Genomic DNA, 27,508 nt, shown 5'->3' on the forward strand with positions numbered 1-27,508 from the left:
GATACTGAAGGGGCTCAAAACCCGGACCTACAACGTGCTCGCAAAGCACGGGAAAGGGTGGATCGACGAGCTGCCTGCCGAGCAGCCCGCTACCAGCAAAGCTTGCGGCGCTACCATCAGTGCCACGTCCGGGCCTGGTCTCTCGAGGTGGGGGATCTAGTTCTCCGACGCGTCCAGTTGCGCGAAGGAAGGAATAAGCTGTCCCCTATGTGGGAAGGCCCCTTTACCGTGATCGGTGTCCCGCGAGAAGGCTCTTATCGGTTGGCTGCAGAGGATGGGCAGCCACTCCCCAACCCGTGGAACATCGAGCACATGCGCAAGTTCTACCCATAGATGACCATGTTTGCAGGCTCAGGTCACCCAGGCCGGGGGCTTCCCCCCGCCCAAGTTGACCGGGGGCTACCACTAACTGGGTAAGTCACCCAACCTTGTAAAAAAATTGTCAATACAGTATGTATATCAATGTGCAATCATATGTCAATTTTATTTTTCTGGATTCCATATGTTTAATCTGTCTGGTGAGATGCTCGATTGTGCAAGAAAAGTTCGCTCTCTCATTTTCCCCGCTGATAAAAGAATCCCGATCGGTATGCGCACGGGCAGTTGCGCTGACTTACGTCTGTTGTGGTGGGCCGTGGTGTTCGGTGTTGTGACAGTCTCCCGGGCACTACCGAGTCCCTGGGGTTCTCGGGTAATCCTATCGCTCGAGCCGCTCGAGTAGTCCGGAGCCTAGGCCCCAGGGGCGGGCTGTCGGTGCTCGGTCTGGTCTATCATACCCGGGCGCCACCGAACCATAGGACCTCTGGGTTATGCCTCTGCCTGCTCTTGTCCGCCGGTCTGGGTATTCGAGAGGTCTTGGGTCAAAAACGAGAGCAGTCTATAATGAGAACCGCACTAACAGAGCGCACCAAGCAAAGAGTCTCTCTATTTTGAAATCGCAGATCGACAATTAAAATGAAAGGCAGCTCGACCGCGAGGGCCTCAGTGCCCAGGTCGCTGCTCGGCCCTAAGGGTCCTCGGGTGGTCCTACCGCTCAGGCATGACTGGTCGGGACAGCTATTCTAAGGGATCACTCCCATATTTACATCAAGTAAAAAGAAAAGAAGAAGAAAAAACTACTACAAAAGCCTAGTCGGAGTCGGAGCCATCGGTGCTGCTCCTCGGGACTGGGGGCGGCGGCACCTACCGCGTGAAGCCGGCCGCCACCGCGGCGGTGGTGCTCCGAACTGCCTCCCGGGCGGCCTCCTCCTCGGCTTCAACCACCCCTTCCTGAGATGGCTCCAGCGGGAAGTTCGGGCCCCAACTACGGAAGCAAGCCAGGACGTGTTCGGCCACTGCCTGGGCCAAGCCACGCCCCTCCCAGGCGGCGAGTTCCTGGACAGCCTGGCGCAGCGTCTCGAGGCACTCGCAGACCTTCTGGAAGCCTAGGGCGAACCGGTCGGGGCCCGCCCCCTTCTCCTCCACGAGAAGTCACCCGAGCCCGGCCACCCTCACGGACCGCTGCATCCGCCGGAGGGTGTCCTCTAGCATCAGCTGCAGGCTGGCCCGTTCGACCGAGGCGGCCTCGAGCTCCTCCGTCGCGGTCCGCAGCCGCTCCTCGAGCCCCTGGCCCCCGGCCGCACCGGCAGAGCTAGCGCCGGGTGCCTGGCCCTCAACCAGCTTCACCTGCCCCGCCAAGACGGACAGGGCCTGCTCGCGGGCAGCCAGCTCTGCCTCGGACTTGACAGCCCGCTCCTCCCTAGCAACAGCGGCCGTCGGCACCTCGGCAGCCTCCGCCTCCCGGCGGGCCAGCAGATCCTCCCGGGCGCCCAAGTCCGTCGCCGTTATCTCGGCGTCGGTCTCCCGGATCGCGACGTCCTCCTCCCGGCGTTGGAGCTCCCCTTCGACGTGCTGGAGCTCCTTTGCCCAGTATTGGAGCTCGGCGCGGGTCCGGTCGACCTCGTCCTTCTGACGGGCTAGGTCAGCCTGGAGGGCCTCTGATGCCCTCTCGCGGTTCACGGCCGCCGCCTCCCGCTCCTGCGCCTACCTCTCCCTAGCGAGGGTCCGGCAGCCTGCTGCCGCAATGCCTCGGCCAGGCGGGCGGCGTCTTCTCGCTCTCGCGCGACCTCCGCGCGGGCATCTTTCAGAGTCTTCCGCTCCCGCGCGACTTCCGCGCGGGCCTCCTCCAAGGCCTTCCGCCCCTCCTCCATAGCGCGATGCTCGTCCTTGTTGGCGGCGCGCGCCGCGGCAAGGCGGGAGTCGAAAACGCGTCAAGCCGCGGTAAGCTGCGCTCTCTCCATGGCCAGAGCGGCGCGCTCCGCCTCTCGCTGCGCTATCTCCCATGCTACGGCTGCCTCCAGCCGCCCGACCACCTCCCGGGCGCTCCCAAGCACGACCGGGAGAGCATCGGCGGGTTGGCTGGGCGGCGGCTGGGCTCGGGGTCCTCGAAAACTGCCACGCGGTCACCCGCCCCGCGCTCTGCGCGCTCGGGGCGGGCTCGGACGGCGCCAAACGCTCGGGTGGCGGCTGCATTTCTGTCTCAGCCGCCGCGTCCGCCGGGCCTGGCTCCGCCGCCCCCGCTAGCCCTGGCTCCGCCGGTGCACTTGGCTCGGGCGCGCTTGGCTCGCGGGCTGGCGCCGGCCTCGGTGCCTCTGACCGCCCCTGGTTCTCGGCGGCGCCCGTAGGCAGCCGGCAAGAGAAGAATGGGATCAAAACTCAGAATTTAGTGCGGGCAAAGCACGCCCAGGAAAGAATGGAGGACGAAACTTACGTGGTTGTGGGTCTTCGGCACTGCCACCTTGCTGCCGGAATCCTGAACTCTGGGCTCGATGGTGTTGGCCCAGAGTCCTACCTCCTTCTCTTCCGCCGGGGGCTCTGCGGGGCCGCCGCGTGGTCTCCGGGCGCCGAATCGGGCCCAAGCAGACCAAAGTGCGCTTCCAGAACCACAGATGCCGCCCCCGCCGACGGCCTCGCGCTAGACGATTGGCCGTCCCGGCTTCCCCCCTCGCCTGGCAATGGCGACGACGGGGACTCCGGCACAGGAATAAAGAGCCGGGGGCGCTTTCCCCGGTCCTCCGGTGCCGGCGCCGCCCCGCTGCCGGCGGTGCCTCCTCCTCCGGTGCGGCGGCTGCTGCCCGCAGCAGCCCTACTGCTGGCCTGCGGCTCGCCGCTTTCGGTGCCCGGGCCACCAGTCTGCGCCGGATCGCTTGCGGCCTCTTCGCCGGCCGCCTCGTCCACCCCGGGGGTCTCGATGGTCCCGGGACTCCGGCGCCCCGGCCGGTCGACCAACCCCTGGGCATCGAACTCATGCAGCTTCGCCTGAATCACCACCCGGTCAGGATTGGCGCAGAGCGCCTTCTCTTTCCACGGGAGCTCCGCCCGGCTCAGGTCATCCACCCCGGTCACCACCCGGAGCATGCCTGTCGGTGTATCAGGAACCGGGGATCCCTGAGTCCCGAGGCCAGGCCAGCCGTCCGCCACGTGTCACCATCCTGCGAGGTCCCTCCTGCGGGATGAGAAAAATCTAAGTTCCGGGAAGAAAGTGCTCGGGGAGGTTCCCGGTCGCCCCCGAGCACTCCAGTCCCCCGATGATCAGAAGAGCTAAGTTCCGGGAGAGAGCGCTCGGGGGGCTGCGTGTGGCAGCCCCCGAGCGCTCGGTTCCCCGAGGGTCAGTGCAAAAGTGCTCGGGAGAGAGTGCTTGGGGTTGCACGTGGCAGCCCCCGAGCACTTGGTTCCCTGAAGGTTCGAGCAAAAGCGCTCGGGAGAGAGTGACCGGGTTTGCACGTGGCAGCCCCCGAGTACTCGGTTCCCCGAAGGTTCCTGCGAGAGTGCCCGGGAGAGAGTGCTCGGGGAGGTGAACAGTACCCCCGAGCACTCGGTGCCCCCGATGACCCAGAAGGGCCCCCGAGGGGCCCGCCGACGAGGTGTCAACCAGTCAGAGGTCCGAGGCCACATTTAATGGGCGTGCGCGGCCTGACATCCTGATATCCCCAACTGCTCCCGCCGCAGTGTCAGTCCCTGCCATGCACATCACGGGTGAAAACTTAAACCCGGCCTCGATCCGTCAACCCCACAATTTTACACCTGCACCCACCCTAACCTCATCAGCGTAGAACCCACCAGAAGCCTACACCAACCGAATTCATTGTCATCCTAAAATGAGTAAAATACGTATGTGCGGTTGCTAGTTTCTACAAATCCAACATAGGAACATACAAATCTGTCGTACATCATATCAGATTATCAGTGAGGTGTGTGGATGCGATCGTTCCCATTTGCTACTGACCAGCTAGCTTGTGTGGAAGCAGAAAGAGTCACAGGACATATCAACAACCATCACAAGCATCGTTCGTCCCTGGTAAATATCACAGGTGAAAATTTAAACCCGATCTCGATCCGTCAGACCCACAAATATAATTTTATATCTGCACCCACCCTAACCTCACTGGGCGTAGAACCCACCAGAGACCTACAACCACCAAATTCATTGTCATCCCTAAAATGTGTGAAATACATTTGTGCGGTTGCTAGTTTCGACAAATCCAATATAGGAACATACAAATCTGTCGTGCACAGGGTTCAAAAAACCGCATACATGGATGGATGAGGGACTCCGCTGACAACATCAGTAGATGACTTTTCTCTTTTCTCGCGGAATGCTATTAACGTTGGAAAAAACACAGCTCTCAAACTCACCCAGAGGGTGATAGGTAGAAGCATTAGTACCTAACGGAGCGGTATCTAACCAAAAAGGGACCGCTTCGCTTTTTGCCTTTCATGCTGATCAGGAGGTGCCCCCCCCCCCCCCCCCACACACACACACACTTCCTCACTTTTTCCACCTCTCATCAAATGTGGTATTCGCTGCTGAGTTAACGATGATATCCACTTGTTCTGTGATCTCGTCGGCTAGCTTAGGGGCCGGTAACCGCCCAAAAATCGCGGTTACCGACCTTCCCGGTCCGGTCCGGTTTCAAAAACCGAAATTTGAATTCAAAAAATTCGAAAAAAATAAAAACAATTCAAAACAAATTCAAAACAAATCTTTAAAAAAATTAGACACGGTTCTAAGACCTTCTGTGAAAAACGTTTTCAAAAATAATGTCGTTTGCATCATATTCTATAGGGAGAAAGTTTGAAAAAAATGAAAAAAAAATTGAAGCGTGCCGCTCAATTATTAACTCACGTTAAGGAAAAGTGTAAAATGCAAACACATATTTTTCTTGTATAAAACTTATTTTAAGAGAATCTTTAAAATTGATTTCACTTTATTTAGACTTTTATTAAATTCTCTATGATTTTTACAAAGTTCACAAGCATAAAGTGAATATGTTAAGAAACAGCACTGTAATTAACTTTTTCATGTCTACTATTATTTTTTCTTTGTAAATCATAATATAAGTAAGCTAATGAAAGTGGTTTCACTAATTTTTGAGGTGTGATGGGTCAGTTATGAATTAATCTAGTCGCAACACATTTACACAATCATGCATGTTAAAATAACTAATTCATGAGTTCATATATTTTTAAAAGATATAGGATCATGTAAAAAGACTAACAAAATTAGTTTCATGATTTTTGGATTAGCAAAGAGTAAACTATGCATTTACCTTGGTTTAACAAATAAAATTTCTCACAGAAAATTTTGAACTTTTTTATGAGTATAAATACTTTTATCATGTAGATCATGTTACAAGGAAGCCAACAAAATTTGTTTCACTTGATTTGAAGCTCAGATGAATTAGTTATTAATTTTACAAGATTGAACCCTTTTTTAGGTTTTTTGTTGAACTGCACTGAAATTCGATAAAACCGCTCGATAAATCGAGAAAACCGAGCGGTTACCGACCCAAACCGCTCGGTAACCGACCAAAACCGAGCGGTTACCGAGAGGGGAAAAACACGATTTTTTCGCAAAAATTCAAAATTTGCCGAATAAATTTTCTCCGAATTTTTTTGAATTTTTGACCGGTAATCGCGGTTTTTTGGTTACCGCCTCCGGTCGGTAACGTGAACCATGGTCGTGCATCATATCAGATTATCAGTGAGCGTGTGTGGATGCGATCGTTCCATTTTGCTGCTGGCCAGCTAGCTTGTGTGGAAGCATAAAGAGTCACAGGACGTATCAACAACCATCACAAGCATCGTTCGTCCCTTGCAGATCAAGCTGATCCATAAACCGGAGTGGTACGTACCATTTCCTTATCATGGCGAGCCTGGCACAGCAGTTCATGCGCGAGATGACGGCTCCACGAGCGTGGTTTCTGCTAGCCTTCCCTCTCTTCCTCTTGCTCGTGCGCTGCACGTTGGCTACGTTCAGCGCCAAGAGAGCGCGGAAGCAGCAGCAGCAGCTAGACCACCACCGTCTTCCGCCTTCGCCCCCGGCGCTGCCTATCCTCGGCCACCTCCACCTCATTGGTTCGCTCCCTCACGTCTCCCTCCGGCGCCTCGCCAGGCAGCACGGCACGGACCTTATGCTGCTCCGCCTCGGCGCTATGCCGGTGCTCGTCGTGTCGTCGCCGCGTGCCGCCGAAGTGGTGCTGCGCACGCACGACCACGTGTTCGCGTCCCGGCCGCACTCCCTGGTCGCCGAGGTCGTCCTGTACGGCCCGTCTGACGTCGGCTTCGCGCCGTACGGGGACTACTGGCGGCAGGCGAGGAAGCTCGTCACCACGCACCTGCTCAGCGTCAAGAGGGTGCAGTCGTTCCGCCTCGCCCGCGAGGAAGAGGTACGAGTTAATGCGTTTTTTCCACTTGTACAAGCTTTTTCTTTTTTTAAAGAAAAGAGATAATCACTTTTACAAACTATGATATCGTTGAACTGGCTTTGAGATAACCTTAAAAACTTATCACGCAGCTGGTTCTGTTTTGACGCTGTAAATATGTGACATGCTGTGCATGGCTAGGTGAGCACGGTGATGGCCCGGATCGGTGAGGCGGCCACCGCGGGCGCGGCGGTGGACGTGGGCGAGCTGCTCGGCTCGTTCACGAACGACCTGGCGTGCCGCGCCGTGATGGGCAAGTCCTTCCGGAGCGAGGGCCGGAACAAGCTGTTGCGGGAGCTCGTCCGCGACACGTCCCCGCTGCTGGGCGGCTTCAACGTCGAGGAGTTCTTCCCGTTCCTGGCTCGCTTCGGCGTGCTCAGCAAGGTGGTCCGCACGAAGTCCGAGAGATTGAGGCGGAGGTGGGACGAGCTGCTGGACGGGCTGATCGAGGACTGTGAGAGCAAGTACGAGTCTGCGGCGGCGGCGAGTGATCCAAAGGACGACGACGACGACTTCATGCATGTTATGCTCTCCGTTCGACAGGAGTACGGCCTCACCAGAGAGCAGATGAAAGGCATCCTGCTTGTAAGTTAAAATTTCAGCTCGTGTCTCACACATAAAGTTGCTGATTTACTACGAACAATTTTGGTACAAATATATTACGTGAATTCACGCACCAGGTCTGAATTAGACATGATAGTCAGATAGAAAATAAATATACGGGAGTAGATTTATATATTCTATATCTGATATTTTTTCCCGAGTTATGAACATGCAGGACGTGTTCTTCGCGGGAACAGGCACATCATCTTCGACACTCGAATTCGCCATGGCCGAGCTCATGCGGAGGCCACACGTGATGAAGAAACTACAAGCCGAGGTAAGGGGCAGCAAGACCGAGCAGCTGGGACAAGAAATCATCAGCGAACCCAACCTAAACAACATGGCCTACCTGAGAGCTGTTGTAAAGGAGACGCTCCGGCTACGTTCCGTGGCGCCGCTCCTCGCGCCGCACTTCTCCATGGCCAGCTGCAGCATCGACGGGTCCGTGGTTCCCGCGGGGGTGCGGGTTCTGATCAACGCCTGGGCCATCGCCACGGACGCGCGCTTCTGGGAGGACGCGGAGGAGTTCGTTCCCGAAAGGTTTCTCGGCGACGGCAGCGCGGCGGATGTTAGCTTCAAGGGTAACGATTTCCGGTTCTTGCCCTTCAGCGCCGGACGCAGGATGTGCCCCGGGATGAACTTTGGGATGGCCACCGTCGAGCTGATGCTGGCGAACCTCATGCACCGTTTTGACTGGGAGTTGCCGGCGGGGATGGAGACGCGCGACGTTGATATGTCGGAGGTGTTCGGGGTAGTGGTGCACCGGAAGGAGAAGCTCCTCTTAGTTCCAAAATTTCGTGTGTAGCATCGTCTTGCATCCAAGCACGTCAGTAAATGTTGCATGGGTTATACAACATGATGATTAGTCGTATCCGAGCGACATTAGTTTAATTATTTTCATAAATTGTTTGTATGTGGATCTCGTTTGTGCTGTTGTGCATAACGTGGCGTATATGATTGTTTGTAATGATCAAGTAAATTTCTCGATTATTAAGTTCATATTGTGTGTTTTAATTGGGAAATTGCGTGGTACTAATGATTTGGAGGGCTCAAAACTGTAGGAACGAAATTGGTAATCAGAGTGAGGTGAATATGTGTTTCGATAAATTTCTTACGAAATCGATGATCATCTCCTATTTAGATCACCTAACGCATCTCAAACTCAAGCAAAAACAAAAATAAAGATAAGTTTTAATATGAGAAAATCGAAGCAACGTGACTTCACAGATGGTATATGAACTATAGGTTTCATTTAAGATCAATCCATGGGTCTTAGCACTCGAAAAATCACAACTTGCAAAGAAACAAGAAAAGATAAGCACCAAGCAACGAAACTCTTCAAGTTGATTGTCTAAATAAAAAGGGAATTCAAAACCACATCACATAAGCGTGTGTATACGAGTTTTATGTCTCTAGTAACAGGAAGAATGACCTCACAAGATGCTAAAATATCAGCCCAAAAACTAAAACAAAAATTAAAACCGAAAAACTTGCAAACTTGCAAGTGAACCAATAGTGAAAAACTAGAAGCAAGAGAATTCAAGTATATGCAAAAATATAAACTTCATTATAAAAAAAGGTCAGTCTTATTTTAGACTGATTACAAATATTTATCTCCCAAAACTCTCAAATATTATATAAGCTAAATATTCATTTTTCTCTGCTCTAAATCCTAGCACATGACTCTCATGTATATGGCTCAAGAGACTCGAGTGGCTAGTTCATCCCCTCCTATAGTTCTACCCCTCTATTTATAGGTCTAAAAAACTTGGACCCCTAAATTTTCTAACTTTTTTCCAAAATATCCCTCTATTGTAGTACACTTCTACCTACCACCGAGAGCGTTTTAGTCCATTTTCTCCTCCATTTATCGAACGATCGAGGCGCCTTCACGACTTACTTCGCCTCGACACAATCTTCGTGATGATCCCATGTGCACTCCATTTGCCTACGATTTTATGACTAAATTGGGAAACCGACTCGCACGCTTCTTAAGGCATAATTCACAACTACTTGCTTTGACCTCAAGCAAATCTTCCGATGTTGATACGTGTCCTCCGTCTTACTATCTTAATCGTCGGCAAGTCTCTCCCGCTCTCGATCTCTTGGACCGCCTTGTCACTTGCACCAGCATCCCCTTCGCTTGACTTTGTCAACACACTGTCTTCATCCTTCACCTCATATTTTGCTTAACCTCCATGTATACAGCTAGGATCACCTTTCACTCCGTCCGACCTCCTTGATCGTCCGGCATCAAGCACTCCGCTTGGCCTCAATCACCCATCGTCCACCATCAAGTTAAGCATCTTCATAACCATATAACACCATCACATGTTAGTCCAAATCAAAATCAAGTTGAAAAAGATCAGACGTAACAAAAATGTGAACACAGGATGGTCCAGCGTTCACACAAGTGCAACATCGGACCATTCGATGAATACAATTCTATTGGAGCCTGATTTGCATTACTCTCTGAAAAAATTAGTCTAGTGACCACTTTCGGTGCTCACACTGTCAACACCGGACCATCCGGTGCCTTCAACTTGCTCTCTGCACTGAAAAATTTCTGATGTTCAATATTGCACACACCGAACTATCTGGTGAGCATAACTACTCCTGATACACACATTTCAGCTCTTCTAGAAATATTAGTCCGATGTGCACCTATTACCAACACCGGACCATCCGGCACTCTCTCCAAATTTAGTGTCAAAAATCCTTCTATGCAAGAATTTGTCTGATGCTCACTCTCACCCACACCGAACCTTTCGGTGAATGAATTTTTCTTTTCCTCTGCGCTGAAAAAACTTCGGTACTCATAATTGCCACACACCGAACTATCCGGTAAGGTCAAACACCCTCACACGGGACTATCCGGTGAGTATAAACTTCCTGCACTGAGACAACGATATAATCTCCAATTCTTTGCTACTTTGATTGGAGAATATCAATCTTTACATAGATAACTATAATCTGATAAACACTCAACCAAAACCATACATTATTAATCACTCATCACAAACAATAAACTAAGACATATCTCAATTTAGTTTCTCACAAACATTTGGATGAAGACTCACACATGGATATGGCGCATGGATACTTGGATGAACAGGGGCAATACTATGAATAGGTTGTACGTGAAGTATTTTTGGAGCTGCAATTGACGAATGCCTCTAAGGTCATTGTCGTGAAGGCTCTCTCTGTCAGATCCTGGCGCCAACGATCTGCTACCGGTCTTCGCATGCATGCATGAATCCTCTTCAAAGCTCCATCGCTTACTGCCCTGCCGGAAGTGCGCTTGAAATATTAAAATTTTGAAATTATTTTGCTGTAAATTATTCTTAGAAATAATAGTCAAAGGATATGACCACATATCATGTTGTTTTTTAAAAAACACTGATATTACTCGTAGACATATATATATATATATATATATATATATATAGCATGTTGTTTTTTAAAAAATACCGATATTACTTGTAGACATATATATATACATATATGTATATACATATATACATATATGTATATACATATATATATATATATATACAGTCATACCACTATATATACTTACTTAGCGTCTACAAAAGACTAAAGATACGAAACTTGAGGATGGATAAAGTTACCAATGCGACTTGCTCTTGATAGGTACATCAACGATCAATAAAAGAAAAAAATCATCTTAATAAGACACACGATAAACAGCCTAGAATTTGATATTTAATAATAGAGGTGTCACCTTCAATAACCATATAAGGCCAAATTCTGCAGAATCTGCAAATCTAGCGCTACAGTGTTGTATTTTGCCCGGGTACTGTAGCAGCATGTATCACTGTAGTGGTGCTGTAGCAGGACTGTACCAATGCTGCTCGCAAGGACTGACAATGTCGGGGGCAGAAAAACGCGTCGGTGCTGTAGTAACACTGTTCATATAGGCTGACAGCGCGTCCGGAGAGAGAAAAAAAAGGAGTAGAAGGTAGCAAATAGGGTAGCTGCTGGAGATGAAAAAATAAGGGATACTGTAATAGTGATAGGGGATGCTGTAATAGTGTTTTTGGGATGAAAATTTAAGGTAGCTGCTAGAGATGGCCTAAGGCAAGAATTGTATGGGGATAACATTAATTAAGGTGACAAGTTGACATCCAAATGTTTGTGTACCTCTTTCGCCTACTATTTTGGTCCACAAGAAATAGATGTCATAGTCAAACACTGTTAGACAAATATATGCTTGATGCTGAAAGAATGATTCGTTCTTCCTTTTTGTGTGAAAATAAGGACGATGATATTCTGCAAGCAGCAGAAATTAGAGTTTATTTCAGTCGACGAGTCTCAACAGTTAGATTGCGATCGGACGTCCGTGATTGCTTCTTCCACCTCTGATCCAAGCAGCACGGTAGATCATCTTCCTCCCGTCGTCTTCTTTGTTTGTGCTCTAGCCCCTGCGCCACCTCCAAAGCCCATCTGTCTAAGCCCCCGATGCTAATTCCTCATGCGACGCCATCGACTGTAACTTTCGGTGTTTTCAGTCGCCTATACTGGACACGATTTATATATCTGGATAACATAAGACATCGCTTGATGAAACTGGATGGACTCGGATTACATGGTAAGGTAACTGCTTTTTTAAGTCTTCTGTATCCATCATTCATTGTGATGCATTCCAAGCTATACAATTTTATATATACATTTTTTGCTTTCCTTTGTGATGCATGGTGATGACTCATGATGCAGCCTCTCACAGTTGTATGAACTCTTTTAACTGTCCTTTACAGAGGCCTCTAAATTTACTTGTTCCTATTTGTTAATTCAGAGTTGTGTACAATTACTTGTACATAATGAAAGTTTCTTCCAACTATTAGCATCATAAACTGGACCTGCACAACTGTTGCCAATTCTGATTTTCATCCTGCTAAATCTTTCTGACTTCTTTACTTTATGATCCCATAAAGATGAACTATTGCATTACACCTTGGCATGCTCTTCTTTCTGGATTCTCAGCTAGAGGTCCACTCTAGTAGAAATACTGCAAAGGTTAACTACTTTTCTGATGCTGGATATTTTTTTGATGGGTAAGTTATGTACTCTCGGTACCGAATTGGTGAATTTTTTTTAATCCACATTGTGTTAGCTACCATGTTTAGTTTTCTCTTGGTTGATTTTCACCTACAGACTCAGTGGATCGTATCATATCATATCTTAACTGTACCAGATTAATTGTTTCAGCAGAATGAGAATTGTCGTTGTCGTTGCAGGAAGGTATCTCTGGCAACAATTTTATAGGAAGTTCAGAACATTCTGTAAGAATGCTGTGTAACTACATGTATGTTGCTTTCTGATCTTACAGTGGCTGTAATCTAATTATCTAATTTTAATTTTGCAAGTACCAATGTTCATATAGTCAGTTAACTGCTCTAGGAAGAGGTCCAATTAGTACCTCCGAAGAGAATTATAAGAACGGGAAAAATTATGGAGTAATGTTCTCGGTGTTTCAGGAACCGAGGGTCCCTGAATCCCGAGGTCAAGCCAATAATCCGCCACGTGGCACCATTCCGCGAAGTCTCTCCCCAGGGGTGAAAGAGATTGAGTCCCGGGGAGAGAGTGCTCGGGGAGGTGTACGGTAGCCCCCGAGCACCCTAGTCCCCCGACGACCAGGAGAGCTAAGTACCGGGAGAAACATGCCCGGGGCCGCCGACGGTGGCCCCTGGGCACCCAAGTATCCCGAGGACTTACCGAAGAAAGTTCCGGGAGAGAGTGCTCGGGGCTGCGTGCAGCAGCCCCCGAGCACTCGATTCCCCGAGGATCCGTACAAGTGTGCCCGGGAGAGAGTGCTCGGGGAGGTGAACAGTACCCCCGAGCACTCGGTTTTCCGAGGTCAAGAAAGGGTATTCTCGGGAAAGAGTGCTCGAGGAGGTGAACAGTACCCCCCGAGCACTCGGTACCCCGACGACCCAGAAAGCCCCCTGATGGAGGCCCCCGAGAGGCCCACCGCTGAGGTATCAGCCAGTCAAAGGCCCGAGGCCGCATTTAAAGAGCGTGCGTGGCCTGTCACCTCCAACTGCTCCCGCCGCGCTCGGCGTTAGTTTCTGTCACGTTCTGGTAGAGAGGCGTGGGGTTATTAATTGCACGGGTCCCGTCCCGTGCCATCCGGCCCGTCTCAGGATAACGTCGTGAGGGCCGAGGCGTTCCGTCTGCCGCGCTGCTGTGGTAAGGGAACAAGACAGGGCGGGCACGCCGGGCCGCTCTGCGGCTGCCCGGTGGGCCCTCTCCACGGCGCCCGTTGCCAGGCCATTTATGGTGACGGATGACCGGGCGTGTGCCGTATTTTCCACCCCCGGTCACTTCGCCCAGAGGAAATGATGACGCCCTTTCCATTTATGGTGTCTCAGAACTCGTGCCCCCTCCCTCCCGTTCGGGGCACGTTGCTGCCGGCGGGTACTTAAAGCAGCCGGCGGCACAGAAGCAGGGATGGCAAAATGCATCTGGAATAGATCCTTAAGCACAGAAGCCAGTAGGGCCGCTGCCGCCGTCGCCGGTGCACCATCCGATCCCCAACCGGTGGCCGAGACTCCTGCCGCCAGGTCCGCGTCTGGACAGCGCCGGGCGCCTCTCCGGCGTAGGCTCGCCTTCGGCGAGGCCAGCCCCTGGAGCGCGCGGCTTGCAGCGCACGCTCTCCTCAGGCATCCGCCAGTCCAGGCGACCGGGGAAACCCCAGAGGGCCGCTGGCTCCAAGAGGTTGCCGCCCTAGTTGGCACTGCTCGCCGCCAGGTGCTGGCCGAGAGCTCCCGCGCCACCACCCCGCGTGGCGCCGCCAGAACCGGCCCATCGTCGGGTAATGTTCGTTCTGGCCGGGGGGGCCCCCAGGCGGAGCGTTCCCCCCCCCCCCCCCCCGCTCGCTTCCGGAACCCAGGACCTCCGCTTGCACCTCAACAAGCGAAGAGGCCTCGAAGACGCGCGCGTCACTCTCGAGCACCAACGGGAGACCCGGCGGAGGCCGAAGCTGAGGACCAGGCTTCCTTTTTGCCGGCCTATGATCGTCGGGGCTCCCCGGCTCGCCGGCGTTCACCGCCCAAGAACGCCACCCGCGCCACAGGGTACGGCACCGGCTGTCGTGCCTTCACTAGCGAGCTCCGCCGGGTCAAATGGCCCTCCAAGTTCCGCCTTGAGCTACCAGAGAAGTACGACGGGTCCATCGACCCCATTGAGTTCCTCCAGATATACACTACTGCCGTCCAAGTGGCTGGTGGCAGCGAAAAGGTGATGGCTAACTATTTTCATGTTGCCTTGAGGGGCTCTGCCCGTTCTTGGCTCATGAACTTACCTCCAGGATCTATTAGCTCCTGGGATGATCTTTGCCACCAGTTTGTGGCTAAGTTCCAGCGCACGTTCACGCGCCCCGGCCTGGAGTGCGACCTCCACGCCGTCAAGCAGCAGGAGGGGGAGACGCTGCGGTGCTTTATTCAGCGCTACAGCCAGGTCCGTAACACTATCTCGCGGATAACCCCCCACACTATCATCGTTGCTTTCCGGCAGGGCGTCCGCGATGAGCGGATGCTCGAGAAGCTAGGCACGCACGTGGTCGAGACCACTGCGGAACTTTTTGCGTTGGCCGACAAGTGCGCCAAGGCGGCGGAGGCGCGGGCTTGGCACGCTCCGCGCCGCGAGCGCCCAGCCGCCGATCAACCAAGTTCTTCCCGTTCCGACAGGCGGGAAAAGAAAAAGAGAAGGAGGCGCGAGGTCGTCCCCGCCGAGTCGGCCCAGGGCCCCGCCCATAGGGCGGCCCAAGAGCCCGACTGCCGGCAAGCACGCCGGGCGGCCACCGATAGATGGCCTGCGCCCGCAGGAGCCCCGGCCCATGCTCCTCCTAGGGTTTCGGCTCCTGCGAGGGCCCCCACCCCGGCCAGGGCCCCCGCTCCCGCGGGGCCCGAGCCGGGCAAGTGGTGCCCGATTCATCAGACCAAATGGCACGAACTCACGGAGTGCCGAACGGTCAAGGGCCTCGTCGAGCAGCGCCAAAGGGAGCGCGACGAGTCCCGCAGGGGAGGCGACGCTGGAGCCGCTCCCGACAACACAGAGCTCGGCTTTCAGGAGCCCGTGCACACCGTCGCCTTCATCGACGGAGGCACCTATACGCCTTCCTCACGGCGCGGCGTCAAGACCATGCGGCGCGTGATTTGCTCGGCAACCCCGAGCGAAGAGGCCACAAGGCCCCTGAGATGGTCAGACGCCCCGATCACGTTCAGTATGGCCGATCACCCTGCCAGTACTGCAGGCGTGGGGCGACTACCCTTGGTAGTGTCCCCCACCATCTGCAATGTAAGGGTTGGCAGGGTGCTGATCGACGGGGGCGCAGACCTCAACCTCCTTTCCAAGGAGGCCTTCGAGAAGCTGCAGGTTCCCTCCAGGCGCCTAAAGCCGTCGCTTCCATTCTGCGGGGTGACACCCGGGCACTCCCTGCCCCTCGGGCAGGTTGAGCTGCCCGTGACTTTCGGGAGTCAGGATAACTTTCGCACGGAGAGTGTCGTCTTCGACGTCGTGGAGCTCCCCCTCCCCTACAAAGCCATCCTCAGGTGCCCAGCGCTCGCTAGGTTCATGGTGGCTGCGCACTATACATACCTCATGGTCAAGATACCGGGCCCAGCAGGCCCCATCTCCGTGTCCGCCGACACCGGCGGTGCCGTCTCCTGCGCCGATCAGTCATACCTGGCCTTGGTCTCAGCTCAGGCCGAGGTCGAAGGCTGTCCAGGGGGCCCGGGACCCTCTTCATCCAAACCCCGACTCGCCGCCGACGCCTCCGTTCCTACGAAGGAGGTCGTGGTGGGTGAAAACGCCTCCCAGGTCATCCGAATCGGCGGTGACTTGGACGGTAAATAGGAAAGCGCGCTCATCGCCTTCCTCCGGGCTAACGCCGACGTGTTTGCATGGCAGCCGTCCGACATGCCCGGGATCCCTAGGGAGGTGATCGAGCACCACCTTACCGTGCGCCCAGACGCACGGCCGGTGAAGCAGAAGGTCCGGCGGAAGGCGCCCGAGCGCCAGGAGTTCATCCGGGAGCAGGTCAGCAAGCTCCTTGATGCCGGATTTATCCGAGAGGTCCTCCACCCCGAGTCGTTGGCAAACCCAGTTATCGTCCCGAAGGCCAACGGCAAGCTCCGCATGTGTGTGAACTACACCGATCTAAACAAGGCTTGCCCTAAAGATCATTTTCCTTTGCCCCGCATAGATCAAATTGTAGATGCAACTGCGGGATGTGATCTTTTATGTTTTTTAGATGCAAACTCTGGTTATCACCAGATTCGCATGGTCGTAAAGGATGAAGAAAAAACTGCTTTCACCACTCCGGTGGGGACTTATTGCTATGTGTCGATGCCTTTTGGTTTGCGCAACGCTGGGTCTTCTTTCCAGCGCGCTATCCGCATCACCCTTGATTCGCAGGTTGGCCGCAACGTTGAGGCCTACATCGATGATCTCGTGGTCAAGTCCCAAGACCGCGCCACCCTGCTCGAAGACCTTGCCGAGACTTTCAATAGTCTCTGCACTACCCGCCTGAAGCTCAACCCCGAGAAGTGTGTCTTTGGGGTACCTGCGGGCAAGCTCCTCGGTTTCTTGGTTTCCAGCCGAGGGATCGAGGCCAATCCAGAGAAGATCCGGGCCATCGAGCAGATGCGACCCCCGGCTCGACTCAAGGAGGTTCAGCGCCTCGCCGGCTGCATGGCAGCCCTGGGCACTTCATCTCCAAACTTGGGGAGCGGGGGCTCCCCCTCTTCAAGCTTCTGAAGAAGACCGGTCGTTTCGACTGGACGCCGGAGGCCGAGCACGCCTTCCGTGATCTGAAGAAGTATCTCACCTCACCACCCGTGCTGGTGACCCCGTCCGAAGATGAGCCACTGCTACTCTACGTATCGGCCACCCCTCAGGTCGTAAGCATGGTGCTGGTGGTGGAGCGCGATGAGTGCACGGGGTCAGGTGCTGGGTCCCAGCTCCCGGCCGCCCCCGGGCACTCCCCCGTCCTCGCGGCTCCCCCCGAGCAGGGGGTCGAGCCCGAGCACTTGGCTCTTCCCGAGCAGGGGGTCGAGCCCGAGCACTTGACTCCCCCCGAGCAGGGAGTCGAGTCCGAGCACTTGGCTCTTCCCTACCAGGGAGTAGAGTCCGAGCACCCTGTCAGCCCCGACCATGTCGCCAAGCCTGGGGGCTGTAGCAGGCCCTCGGGTGAGGTCGCAATCCGGGCCCGCCGGGTACAACGACCGGTGTACTTCGTCAGTGAAGTCCTTTGGGAGGCAAAAACAAGGTACCCCCAGGCTCAGAAGCTGCTCTACACCATGCTCATCGCTTCCCGGAAGCTGCGCCACTACTTCCAAGCGCACAAGGTCTCAGTGGTTACCACGTACCCACTGGGGCCCATCCTCCGGAACCGAGAAGGCACTGGGCGTGTAGTCAAGTGGGCGGTGGAACTGGCGGAGTTCGACATGCATTTTGTCAGTCGCCAGGCGATCAAAAGCCATGCACTCTCTGACTTCGTGGCCGAGTGGACGCCCGTCCCTGAGGTCTTCCCAGAAGAGATCTCTACATATCCCGGGCACGATGCACCCGGGTACTAGATCATGCATTTCGACGGTTCCCTCTCGCTGAAAGGCGCGGGGGCCGGAGTGGTTCTCATCTCCCCAACGGGTGAAGAACTCCGGTACGTCGTGCAGCTGCAGTTCTACGCATCCAACAACATGGCGGAATATGAGGGTCTCATCGCTGGCCTCCGAGCCGCGGTGGGCCTCGGGATTCGTCGCCTCCTGGTCAAGGGAGACTCCCAGCTGGTGGTCAACCAGGTATATAAAGAGTACCAGTGCACGGATCCTCAAATGGCGGCGTACGTGGCGGCAGTCAGGAAGCTGGAGAAGCGTTTCGATGGCCTGGAGCTGCGGTACATCCCACGCCACGACAACGCTCTGGCCGACGACCTCTCCCGCTTGGCCTCCTCCCGTGCGCGCATCCCTGCCGGAGTCTTTGAAGAAAGACTCACACGGCCTTCCGTCCTACCTATCGAACAGGACGAAGGGGAAACCTCGAGCTTAATTCAAGGGACCCCGGCGGCGTCCTCAGTGGGAAGCCCCGACAGGGTGCCGCTGTCCGGCGAGTGCGTTGTGCTTGCTGATTGTTCTCAAGATGCCTCGTGGATGGACGAGATCCGAGGGTACTTGCAGGAAAAGTTCCTCCCCGGGGATGAGGCTTCTGCCGAAAGAGTTGCTCGGCAGTCCAAACGCTATGCCATAGTAGATGGGGATCTCTACTGGCGTAGCGCAGGTGGCATTCTCCTCAAATGCATCACCCAGGCAGAAGGCAGCGAGCTTCTCGCTGAGATCCACGAGGGCGAGTGCGGTGGCCATACATCGTTCCGCACGTTGGTCGGGAAGGCCTTCTGGCAAGGTTTCTACTGGCCTACAGCCCTCCAGGACGCTTCTGAGCTGGTCCGGCGCTACAGAGCGTGCCAGTTCCACGCCAAGCAGATTCACCAGCCAGCTCAAGCTCTTCACACCATCCCCATGTCAGGGCCTTTCACGATCTGGGGGCTGGACATTCTGGGGCCATTCCCCCAAGCAGTCGGGAGCTATGAGTACCTCTACGTCGCCATCGACAAGTTCACCAAATGGCCGGAGGCGGTCCCAGTCGTCAAGGTGACCAAGAACACGGCGCTCCAGTTCATCCGCGGCATCACCAGTCGCTTTGGTGTCCCGAACCGGATCATCACCGACAACGGTACTCAGTTCACAAGTGCCCTGTTCGGGGACTACTGTGAAGACCTCGGCATCAAGCTCTGCTTCGCCTCCGTCGCTCATCCTCGAAGCAACGGGCAGGTCGAGCGCACCAACGTGGAGATACTGAAGGGGCTCAAAACTCGGACCTACAACGTGCTCGCAAAGCATGAGAAAGGGAGGATCGACGAGCTGCCTGCCGTGCTATGGGCCTACCGGACCACGCCAAGTCGCGCTACCGGGGAGACTCCTTTCTTCCTCGTGTACGGCGCTGAGGCGGTCCTCCCCTCCGAGCTCACTCTAGGCTCCCCTTGGGTGCATGCCTACTCTGAAGGCGAACAGGAGCAGCAGAGGCGCGACGATGTCGACTATTTGGAAGAGCACCGGCGGCGTGCCGCCGTCTGAGCAGCCCGCTACCAGCAAAGCCTGCAGTGCTACCATCAGCACCACGTCCGGGCCCAGTCTCTCGAGGTGAGGGATCTAGTTCTCCGACGCGTCCAGTCGCGCGAAGGAAGGAATAAGCTGTCCCCTATGTGGGAAGGCCCCTTTACCGTGATCGGTGTCCCGCGAGAAGGCTCTTATCGGTTGGCTGCAGAGGATGGGCAGCCGCTCCCCAACCCGTGGAACATCGAGCACCTACGCAAGTTCTACCCGTAGATGGCCATGTTTGCAGGCTCAGGTCACCCAGGCCGGGGGCTTCCCCCCGCCCAAGTTGACCGGGGCCTACCACTAACTGGGTAAGTCACCCAACCTTGTAAAAAAATTGTCAATACAGTATGTATATCAATGTGCAATCATATGTCAATTTCATTTTTCTGGATTCCATATGTTTAATCTGTCTGGTGAGATGCTCGATTGTGCGAGAAAAATTCTCTCTCTCATTTTCCCCGCTGATAAAAGAATCCCGATCGGTATGCACACGGGCAGTTGCGCTGACTTACGTCTATTGTGGTGGGCCGTGGTGTTCGGTGTCGTGACAGTCTCCCGGGCACTACCGAGTCCCTGGGGTTCTCGGGTAATCCTATCGCTCGAGCCGCTCGAGTAGTCCGGAGCCTAGGCCCCAGGGGCGGGCTGTCGATGCTCGGTCCGGTCTGTCATACCCGGGTGCCACCGAACCATAGGACCTCTGGGTTATGCCTCTACCTGCTCTTGTCCGCCGGTCTGGGTATTCGAGAGGTCTCGGGTCGAAAACGAGAGCAGTCTATAATGAGTACTGCACTAACAGAGCGCACCAAGCAAAGAGTCTCTCTATTTTGAAATCGCAGATCGACAATCAAAAGCAAAGGTAGCTCGACCGCGAGGGCCTCAGTGCCCAGGTCGCTGCCCGGCCCTAAGGGTCCTCGGGTGGTCCTACCGCTCAGGCATGACTGGTCGGGACCGCCTGATCCCGGGCCCCTCATGCGCCCCCTGGTGCTCGGAAGCCCCGGCCGTGGGAACTAAGTTCCCGGGCACCCCGAGCTTGGAGCGCGTGCCCCTCCTGGATCGGTTGGCCGAAAGGCTGACAGCTGTCCGGTGAGTGGTTAAATTCAGACGAATTTATATTCAATAATATTTTATTCCCGAGTCGTCCTCAGGGGCCCTCGTACTCTAATCTGCTCGATGAAATGGTCTCCTCGTGCACAAAACCCTACCGCGTGTCCACTTTTTCCTAGAACGACAGAACGGTCCGTAGAAAGGTGTACCGTGTGTACGGTAATGTCCGATCGAAGTCTTTCATAGTGGTCGTGGTGTACGGTCCGCTTATAGGGGCCCGAGCACTACCGAGTCCCTAGGATTCTCGGGTAATCCTATCGCTCGAGCCGCTCGAGTAGTCCGGAGCCTAGGCCCCAGGGACAGGCTGTCGGTGCTCGGTCCGGTCTGTCTTAAGCCCGGGCACCACCGAACCGCCGGGACTCTTGGTCGCATTCCCGCCCGCACTTGTCTCTAGTCTACTTGCTGAGTGGTCGCAAAGTGGAGAAGTGTTCACCGGTCATGGCGTGCTCCGTGCTGGATCGATCTATCTCCCGAGTAAGGAAGTTCGTGCCTTTGTCTTTTGACTTAGCCGTTGCGGACTCGCGAGGGCTCGGGAGCTGAACACGCCGAGAAGGACGGTCGGGGCGATTTTGTTCTCGGGGAAGGAAAGGTCGGGGTCGGTCCGACTGAGTACTCCTCGGGGCATCAAGTGAAAATAGCAGAAACTACACCAAGCACTCTGAAGAATACTGGAGTTGCGACCCCAAAGAAAGGCCTCCATTATATTCACAAAAAAGGATAGCTATTCTGAGGGATCACTCCCATATTTACATCAAGTAAAAAGAAAAGAAGAAGAAAAAACTACTACAAAAGCCTAGTTGGAGTCGGAGCCATCGGTGCTGCTCCTCAGGACTGGGGGCGGCGGCACCTCCCGTGTGAAGCCGACCGCCACCGCGGCGGCGGTGCTCCGAACTGCCTCCCAGGCGGCCTCCTCCTCAGCTTCAACCACCCCTTCCTGAGCTGGCTCCAGCGGGAAGTTCGGGTCCCGGCTCCGGTAGCAAGCCATGACGTGTTTGGCCACTGTCTGGGCCAAGCCACGCCCCTCCCAGGCGGCGAGTTCCTGGACGGCCTGGGGCAACGCCTCGAGGCGCTCGCAGACCTTCTGGAAGCCTAGGGCGAACCGGCCAGGGCCCGCCCCCTTCTCCTCCACGAGAAGTCGCCCGAGCCCGGCCACCCTCACGGACCGCTGCATCCGCCGGAGGGTGTCCTCTAGCATCAGCTGCAGGCTGGCCCGTTCTACCGAGGCGGCCTCGAGCTCCTCCGTCGCGGTCCGCAGCCGCTCCTCGAGCCCCTGGCCCCCGGCCGCACCGGCAGAGCTAGCGCCAGGTACCTGGCCCACAACCAGCTTCACCTGACCCGCCAAGACGGACAGGGCCTGCTCGCGGGCAGCCAGCTCTGCCTCGGACTTGGCGGCCCGCTCCTCCCTAGCAGCAGCGGCCGTCGCTGCCTCGGTAGCCTCCGCCTCCCGGCGGGCCAGCAGATCCTCCCGGGCGCCCAAGTCCACCGCCGTTATCTCGGCGTCGGTCTCCCGGATCGTGACGTCCTCCTCCCGGCGTTGGAGCTCCCCTTCGACGTGCTAGAGCTCCTCTGCCCAGTATTGGAGCTCGGCGCGGGTCCGGTCGACCTCGTCCTTCTGATGGGCTAGGTCAGCCTGGAGGGCCTCTGCTGCCCTCTCGTGGTTCACGGTCGCCTCCTCTCGCTCCTGCGCCTGCCTCTCCCTGGCGAGGGCCCCGGCAGCCTGCTGCCGCGATGCCTCGGCCAGGCGGGCAGCGTCTTCTCGCTCTCGCGTGACCTCCGCGCGGGCGTCTTTCAGAGTCTTCCGCTCCCGCGCGACCTCCGCGCGGGCCTCCTCCAAGGCCTTCCGCCCCTCCTCCATAGCGCGCTGCTTGTCCTTGTTGGCGGCACGCGCCGCGGCAAGGTGGGAGTCGAAAACGCGCCAAGCCGCGGTAAGCTGCGCCCTCTCCGTGGCCAGAGCGGCGCGCTCCGCCTCTCGCTGCGCTATCTCCCTCGCTACGGCCGCCTCCAGCCGCCCGATCACCTCCCGGGCGCTCCCAAGCACGACCGGGAGAGGGTCGGCGGGTTGGCTGGGCGGCGGCTGGGCTCGGGGTCCCCGAAAACTACCACGCAGTCACCCGCCCTGTGCTCTACGCGCTCGGGGTGGTCTCGGACGGCGCCGAACACTCGGGCGGCGGCTGCGTTTCTGTCTCGGCCGCCGCATCCGCCGGCCCCGGCTCCGCCGCCCCCGCTAGCCCTGGCTCCATCGCCGCGCTCGCCAGCCCTGGCTCCGCCGGTGCACTTGGCTCGGGCGCGCTTGGCTCGCGGGCTGGCGCTGGCCTCGGTGCCTCTGACCGTCCCTGGTTCTCGGCGGCGCCCGTAGGCAGCCTGCAAGAGAAGAATGGGATCAAAACTCAGAATTTCGTCCGGGCAAAGCACGCCTAGGAAAGAATGGAGGACAAAACTTACGTGGTTGTGGGTCTTCGGTGCTGCCACCTTACTGCCAGAATCGTGAACTCCGGGCTCGATGGCGTTGGCCCAGAGTCCTCCCTCCTTCTCTTCCGCCGGGGGCTCTGCGGGGCCGCCGCGTGGTCTCCGTGCGCCGAATCGGGCCCAAGCAGACCAAAGTGCACTTCCAGAACCGCAGATGCCGCCCCCGCCGACGGCCCCGCGCTGGACAACTGGCCGTCCCGGCTTCCCCCCTCGCCTGGCAACGGTGACGGTAGGGACTCTGGCACAGGAATAAAGAGCCGGGGGCGCTTTCCCCGGTCCTCCGGCGCCGTCGCCGCCCCGCTGCCGACGGTGCCTCCTCCTCCGATGAGGCAGCTGCTGCCCACAGCAGCCCTACTGCTGGCCTGCGGCTCGTCGCTTGCGACGCCCGGGCCACCAGTCTGCGCCGGATCGCTTGCGGCCTCCTCGCCGGCCGCCTCGTCCACCCCGGGGGTCTCGATGGTCCTGGGACTCCGGCGCCCCGGCCGGTCGACCAACCCCTGGGCATCGAACTCCGGCAGCTTCGCCTGAATCGCCACCCGGTCAGGATTGGCGTAGAGCGCCATCTCTTTCCACGGGAGCTCCGCCCGGCTCAGGTCATCCACCCCGGTCACCACCCGGAGCATGCCCCTCAACTCCGACATGCCCAGGTCCCAATCCTCGCTGATCTGGGTCCGGGTGATGTCCTTGGGGCCGGTGTAAAGCCAGCAAGGCCGGGCCCGCTTCTGCAAGGGCGCCAGGCGACGGCGCTGGAAGTCCACCACCACCATCACCGAAGTGAGCCCAGCCTCGCGCAGGAACTCGATGCGCTCCAGGACCGGCTCCAGTCGCGCGTCCATCAGCGGCGGCACCTCCCAGGTTGCCTTCTAGGGTTCCGCTACCACCTCCGGCAGGGTCAGACAGTCGTGGGGGCTGACATCGACGTAGAACCAGTCGCGTCGCCATTCCTCCCACTTGCTTCGCAGCACCTGGGAAATGTATCGCTCCCCTAGGCCGTCCCGCAGCCGTTAGCTGCAGCAGCCAGTGACGTCCGTGGTGGAGAAGTCCCTCTTCTTCCCGGCCGACCGCAGCGCGAAGAAGTGCCGGAAGAGCGTCACCGACGGCGGCACCCCCACGAACATCTCGCAGAGGTGAGCGAAGACCGCCAGGATGACGACGGAGTTGGGGCTGAGATGCACCAACTGGATCCCGTAGGTGTCGAGGATCTGGAGGAAGAACGTTGAGAACGGCGGCACCAGCCCGGCCGCCACGAAGGAGGTGAAGAGGACGATGCGCCCCGGATGGTTTGTCGCCGGCGGGAAGCTCGCCGGCCTCATCACCAAGGCCCCCTGCTGGCCTTCGGGGACCAACAACTTCCGAATCTTCTCTGCCACCTCCTCGTTCGACAAGCGGGACTCTGGCAGCATGCCGTCGGGAGTCCTGTCGCAGCTGCTTCCTCCTGCTCTTGGCATTTCGTCGGGGCGGGGGATGATCTGGACGGTGGAGAAGGGAAGGTGCTCTGATCGCCTAAGGAGAGTCTAGGGCTCAGGAGTGCAAGGAGAGCAGGGGCTAGATCACGAGATGGCGTAAAGAGGGGGGCGGTTCGCTCCCCTCCTCCTTTTATACCCCAGGGAAATTCAAACGTCGTCCGCCACAGCGCACTCGGCATGACGATTTCCTCGATCGACACAACCGCCAGGCGAGTCTCCCACGGGTCGTGCGGTGTCAACGGTTGCCAGGCGTATTTTTCTCGATTTGTGTGGCTGCCGCGTGTGCCGCCTGCCCCGCCGTCATGTGCCGCCTGTCTCGTTGTCACACCCTTCGGGAGTTGTGTGGACGCGCGTCCATTCGGTTCCCCGTTGGGTCGTCCGGAAGACCTGAACCAGAGGGACCACCCTCTGGAAGCTTGCCACATGGCGTCGGTATCGGCCTCGGCCTCGTTGGCGACGAAGGGCCCATCCGCAGTCTCTGGGCCATTGCCTGCCAATGGGCCCGGGGGCTGCTGTCGATGTTTCAGGAACCGGGGGTCCCCGAATCCCGAGGCCAAGCCAATAATCCGCCACGTGGCACCATTCCACGAAGTCTCTCCCCAGGGGTGAAAGAGATTGAGTCCCGGGGAGAGAGTGCTCAGGGAGGTGTACGGTGGCCCCCGAGCACCCTAGTCCCCCGACGACCAGGAGAGCTAAGTACCGGGAGAAACATGCTCAGGGCCGTCGGCGGTGGCCCCTGGGCACCCAAGTATCCCGAGGACTCACCGAAGGAAGTTCCGGGATAGAGTGCTCAGGGCTACGTGCAGCAGCCCCCGAGCACTCGGTTCCCCGAGGATCCGTACAAGTGTGCCCGGGAGAGAGTGTTCGGGGAGGTGAACAGTACCCCCGAGCACTCGGTTCCCCGAGGACAAGAAAGGGCATTCTCGGGAAAGAGTGCTCGGGAGGTGAACAGTACCCCCGAGCACTCGGTACCCCGACGACCCAGAAAGTCCCCTGGTGGAGGCCCCTGAGGGGCCCACCGATGAGGTGTCAACCAGTTAAAGGCCCAAGGCCGCATTTAGAGAGCGTGTGTGGCCTGTCACCTCCAACTGCTCCCGCCGCGCTCGGCGTTAGTTCCTGCCACGTTCTGGCAGAGAGGCGTGGGGTTATTAATTGCACGGGTCCCGTCCCGTGCCATCTGGCCCGTCTCAGGATAACTTCGTGAGGGCCGAGGCGTTCCGTCTGCCGCGCTGCTGTGGCAGGGGAACAAGACAGGGCGGTTACGCCGGGCCGCTCTGCGGCTGCCCCGTGGGCCCTCTCCACGGCACCCGTTGCCAGGCCATTTATGGTGACGGATGACTGGGCGTGTGCCGTATTTTCCACCCTCGGTCACTTCGCCTAGAGGAAATGATGACGCTCTTTCCATTTATGGTGTCTCGAAACTCGTGCCCCCTCCCTCCCGTTCGGGGTACGTTGCTGCCGGCGGGTACTTAAAGCAGCCGGCGGCACAGAAGCAGGGATGGCAAAATGCATCTGGAATAGATCCTTAAGCTCAGAAGAACACAGCGCAAGAGAAACACGGCTGAGAAGTGAGCAGCACGAGACAGGTTGAAGAATAAAGAGCATCAGGCTCTAAGATAGATAAACATTCTTGTAACCAGCAACATCCTTGAGGGACTTCCTCAGGGCATTTATAGTATCCATACAGGAGTAGGGTGTTACGCTCCCGTGCGGCCCGAACCTGTCTAAATTTCGGTGCATTTACTTCTTTTTGCACTAGACCACACCACCACCACCGGCCGTTGCATTCATTCCTATTTATTTCTCCGACGAACAGACTCAGGATCATCCCCCGGCCGAATCTCTAAAAAGAGGTCTCTCGGGATCCCTGCGACTGGATTTCCTCTGATAAATGTGCTGAAAGTTCTCTTACATGTAAGTTTCCCGTCATATTATCCTTCTAACGCTGCTTAATTAATAAGTTTAGGCCCAAGCAGTTTATTTTTCAGATAACAGTCATTTTAGCATAGTGCCCATGTTTAAAAGGCAAACTAAAAGTATCTTTTGTTTATTCAGAGACATTTTTGGTATTTGATTTGGTGCATGCATGCACATTGCCTTCTATGTAACGTGTCTTTGTTCAACACCTGAAACGCCAAGCCATTCAAGTGATAGTTATCTCATTCTGCATGGCCAAATTTAGGTTCTGATGGTGAAGCCATTCTTTCGACACACTCCTGATTTCAGGTCATCTCACCACGGCAACGCCGGTGAGTCTTGGCACAGGCGCAAGCACAAGGGAATATCGCGTTCTTGGGTATAACTGTACGAGTATTGTTTTCATTCTGTGTCGCTACTACTCCGCAGATGAGCAAACCTAGGAGCGTCTTTTTGTCACCATTTCCTGTTGGCCTACGCATGCGAGCTCCTATTTTTTTTGTAGCTTTTCCATTCTGTGATTGAAGGCCAAAGAGTGACTCCAAATTCTGTGAGCCGGAGATGAGAAATCAAAGGTCAGCAGTACGTGAATCAAACTAGACCGAAACATGGGGTGCCCCAGCTTCTTGTTTAAATTAAAACCACTCAAGTAACAGTATACAGCCAAAATTGTCTTGTACAATGTATTGTGAACTGCAATTTACAACCAAAATTTGCTGTAATGTGATCATTTTAGGCTGAAATCGAAAGTAACGCTCTCAGATAGGGCAGGGTATGGAAGGTTGAACTCGCCGTAGCAGCAAGCGTATGGGCGAAGTTGTCAAGCTGGAATCACTCAGATCACCAGCCTCGTCTGGCCATCGGCGTCCATCTACTTGATGCCGGTCAACATGAACAACTATGAATGCTAACATGAACAAAGTATGCTGATCTGAAATAGTGCAGGGGCAGACACCCAAAAGGATTCAGTACCCATAATATGTGATGCAAAGCCGCAAAATGTAACGAATGCAAGATACTCGACACTGGATGC

General features: G+C 55.9%; 1 protein-coding gene across 1 annotated transcript; it reads left to right on the forward strand.

Annotated features, from left to right (window-relative positions):
* The first annotated feature begins 6,101 nt into the window (after window positions 1-6,101).
* Window positions 6,102-8,345, forward strand: LOC133924518 (indole-2-monooxygenase-like). Its single transcript, XM_062370094.1, has 3 exons — window positions 6,102-6,707; window positions 6,885-7,328; window positions 7,522-8,345. Exons 1-3 carry the CDS (start codon window positions 6,186-6,188, stop codon window positions 8,149-8,151), a joined length of 1,596 nt encoding a protein of 531 aa, XP_062226078.1. The 5' UTR covers window positions 6,102-6,185; the 3' UTR covers window positions 8,152-8,345.
* The last annotated feature ends 19,163 nt before the right edge of the window (window positions 8,346-27,508 follow it).

Source organism: Phragmites australis, chromosome 7, assembly GCF_958298935.1.
Source record: "Phragmites australis chromosome 7, lpPhrAust1.1, whole genome shotgun sequence".
Taxonomy (NCBI): Eukaryota; Viridiplantae; Streptophyta; class Magnoliopsida; order Poales; family Poaceae; genus Phragmites; species Phragmites australis.

Bases quoted from the DNA above. Each gene is read 5' to 3' on its own strand.
- LOC133924518 (XM_062370094.1), top strand. From the start codon at position 6,186: ATGGCGAGCCTGGCACAGCAGTTCATGCGCGAGATGACGGCTCCACGA. The intron at 6,708-6,884 runs GTACGAGTTAAT...GTGCATGGCTAG, and splicing joins GCCTCGCCCGCGAGGAAGAG to GTGAGCACGGTGATGGCCCG. The intron at 7,329-7,521 runs GTAAGTTAAAAT...ATGAACATGCAG, and splicing joins AGATGAAAGGCATCCTGCTT to GACGTGTTCTTCGCGGGAAC.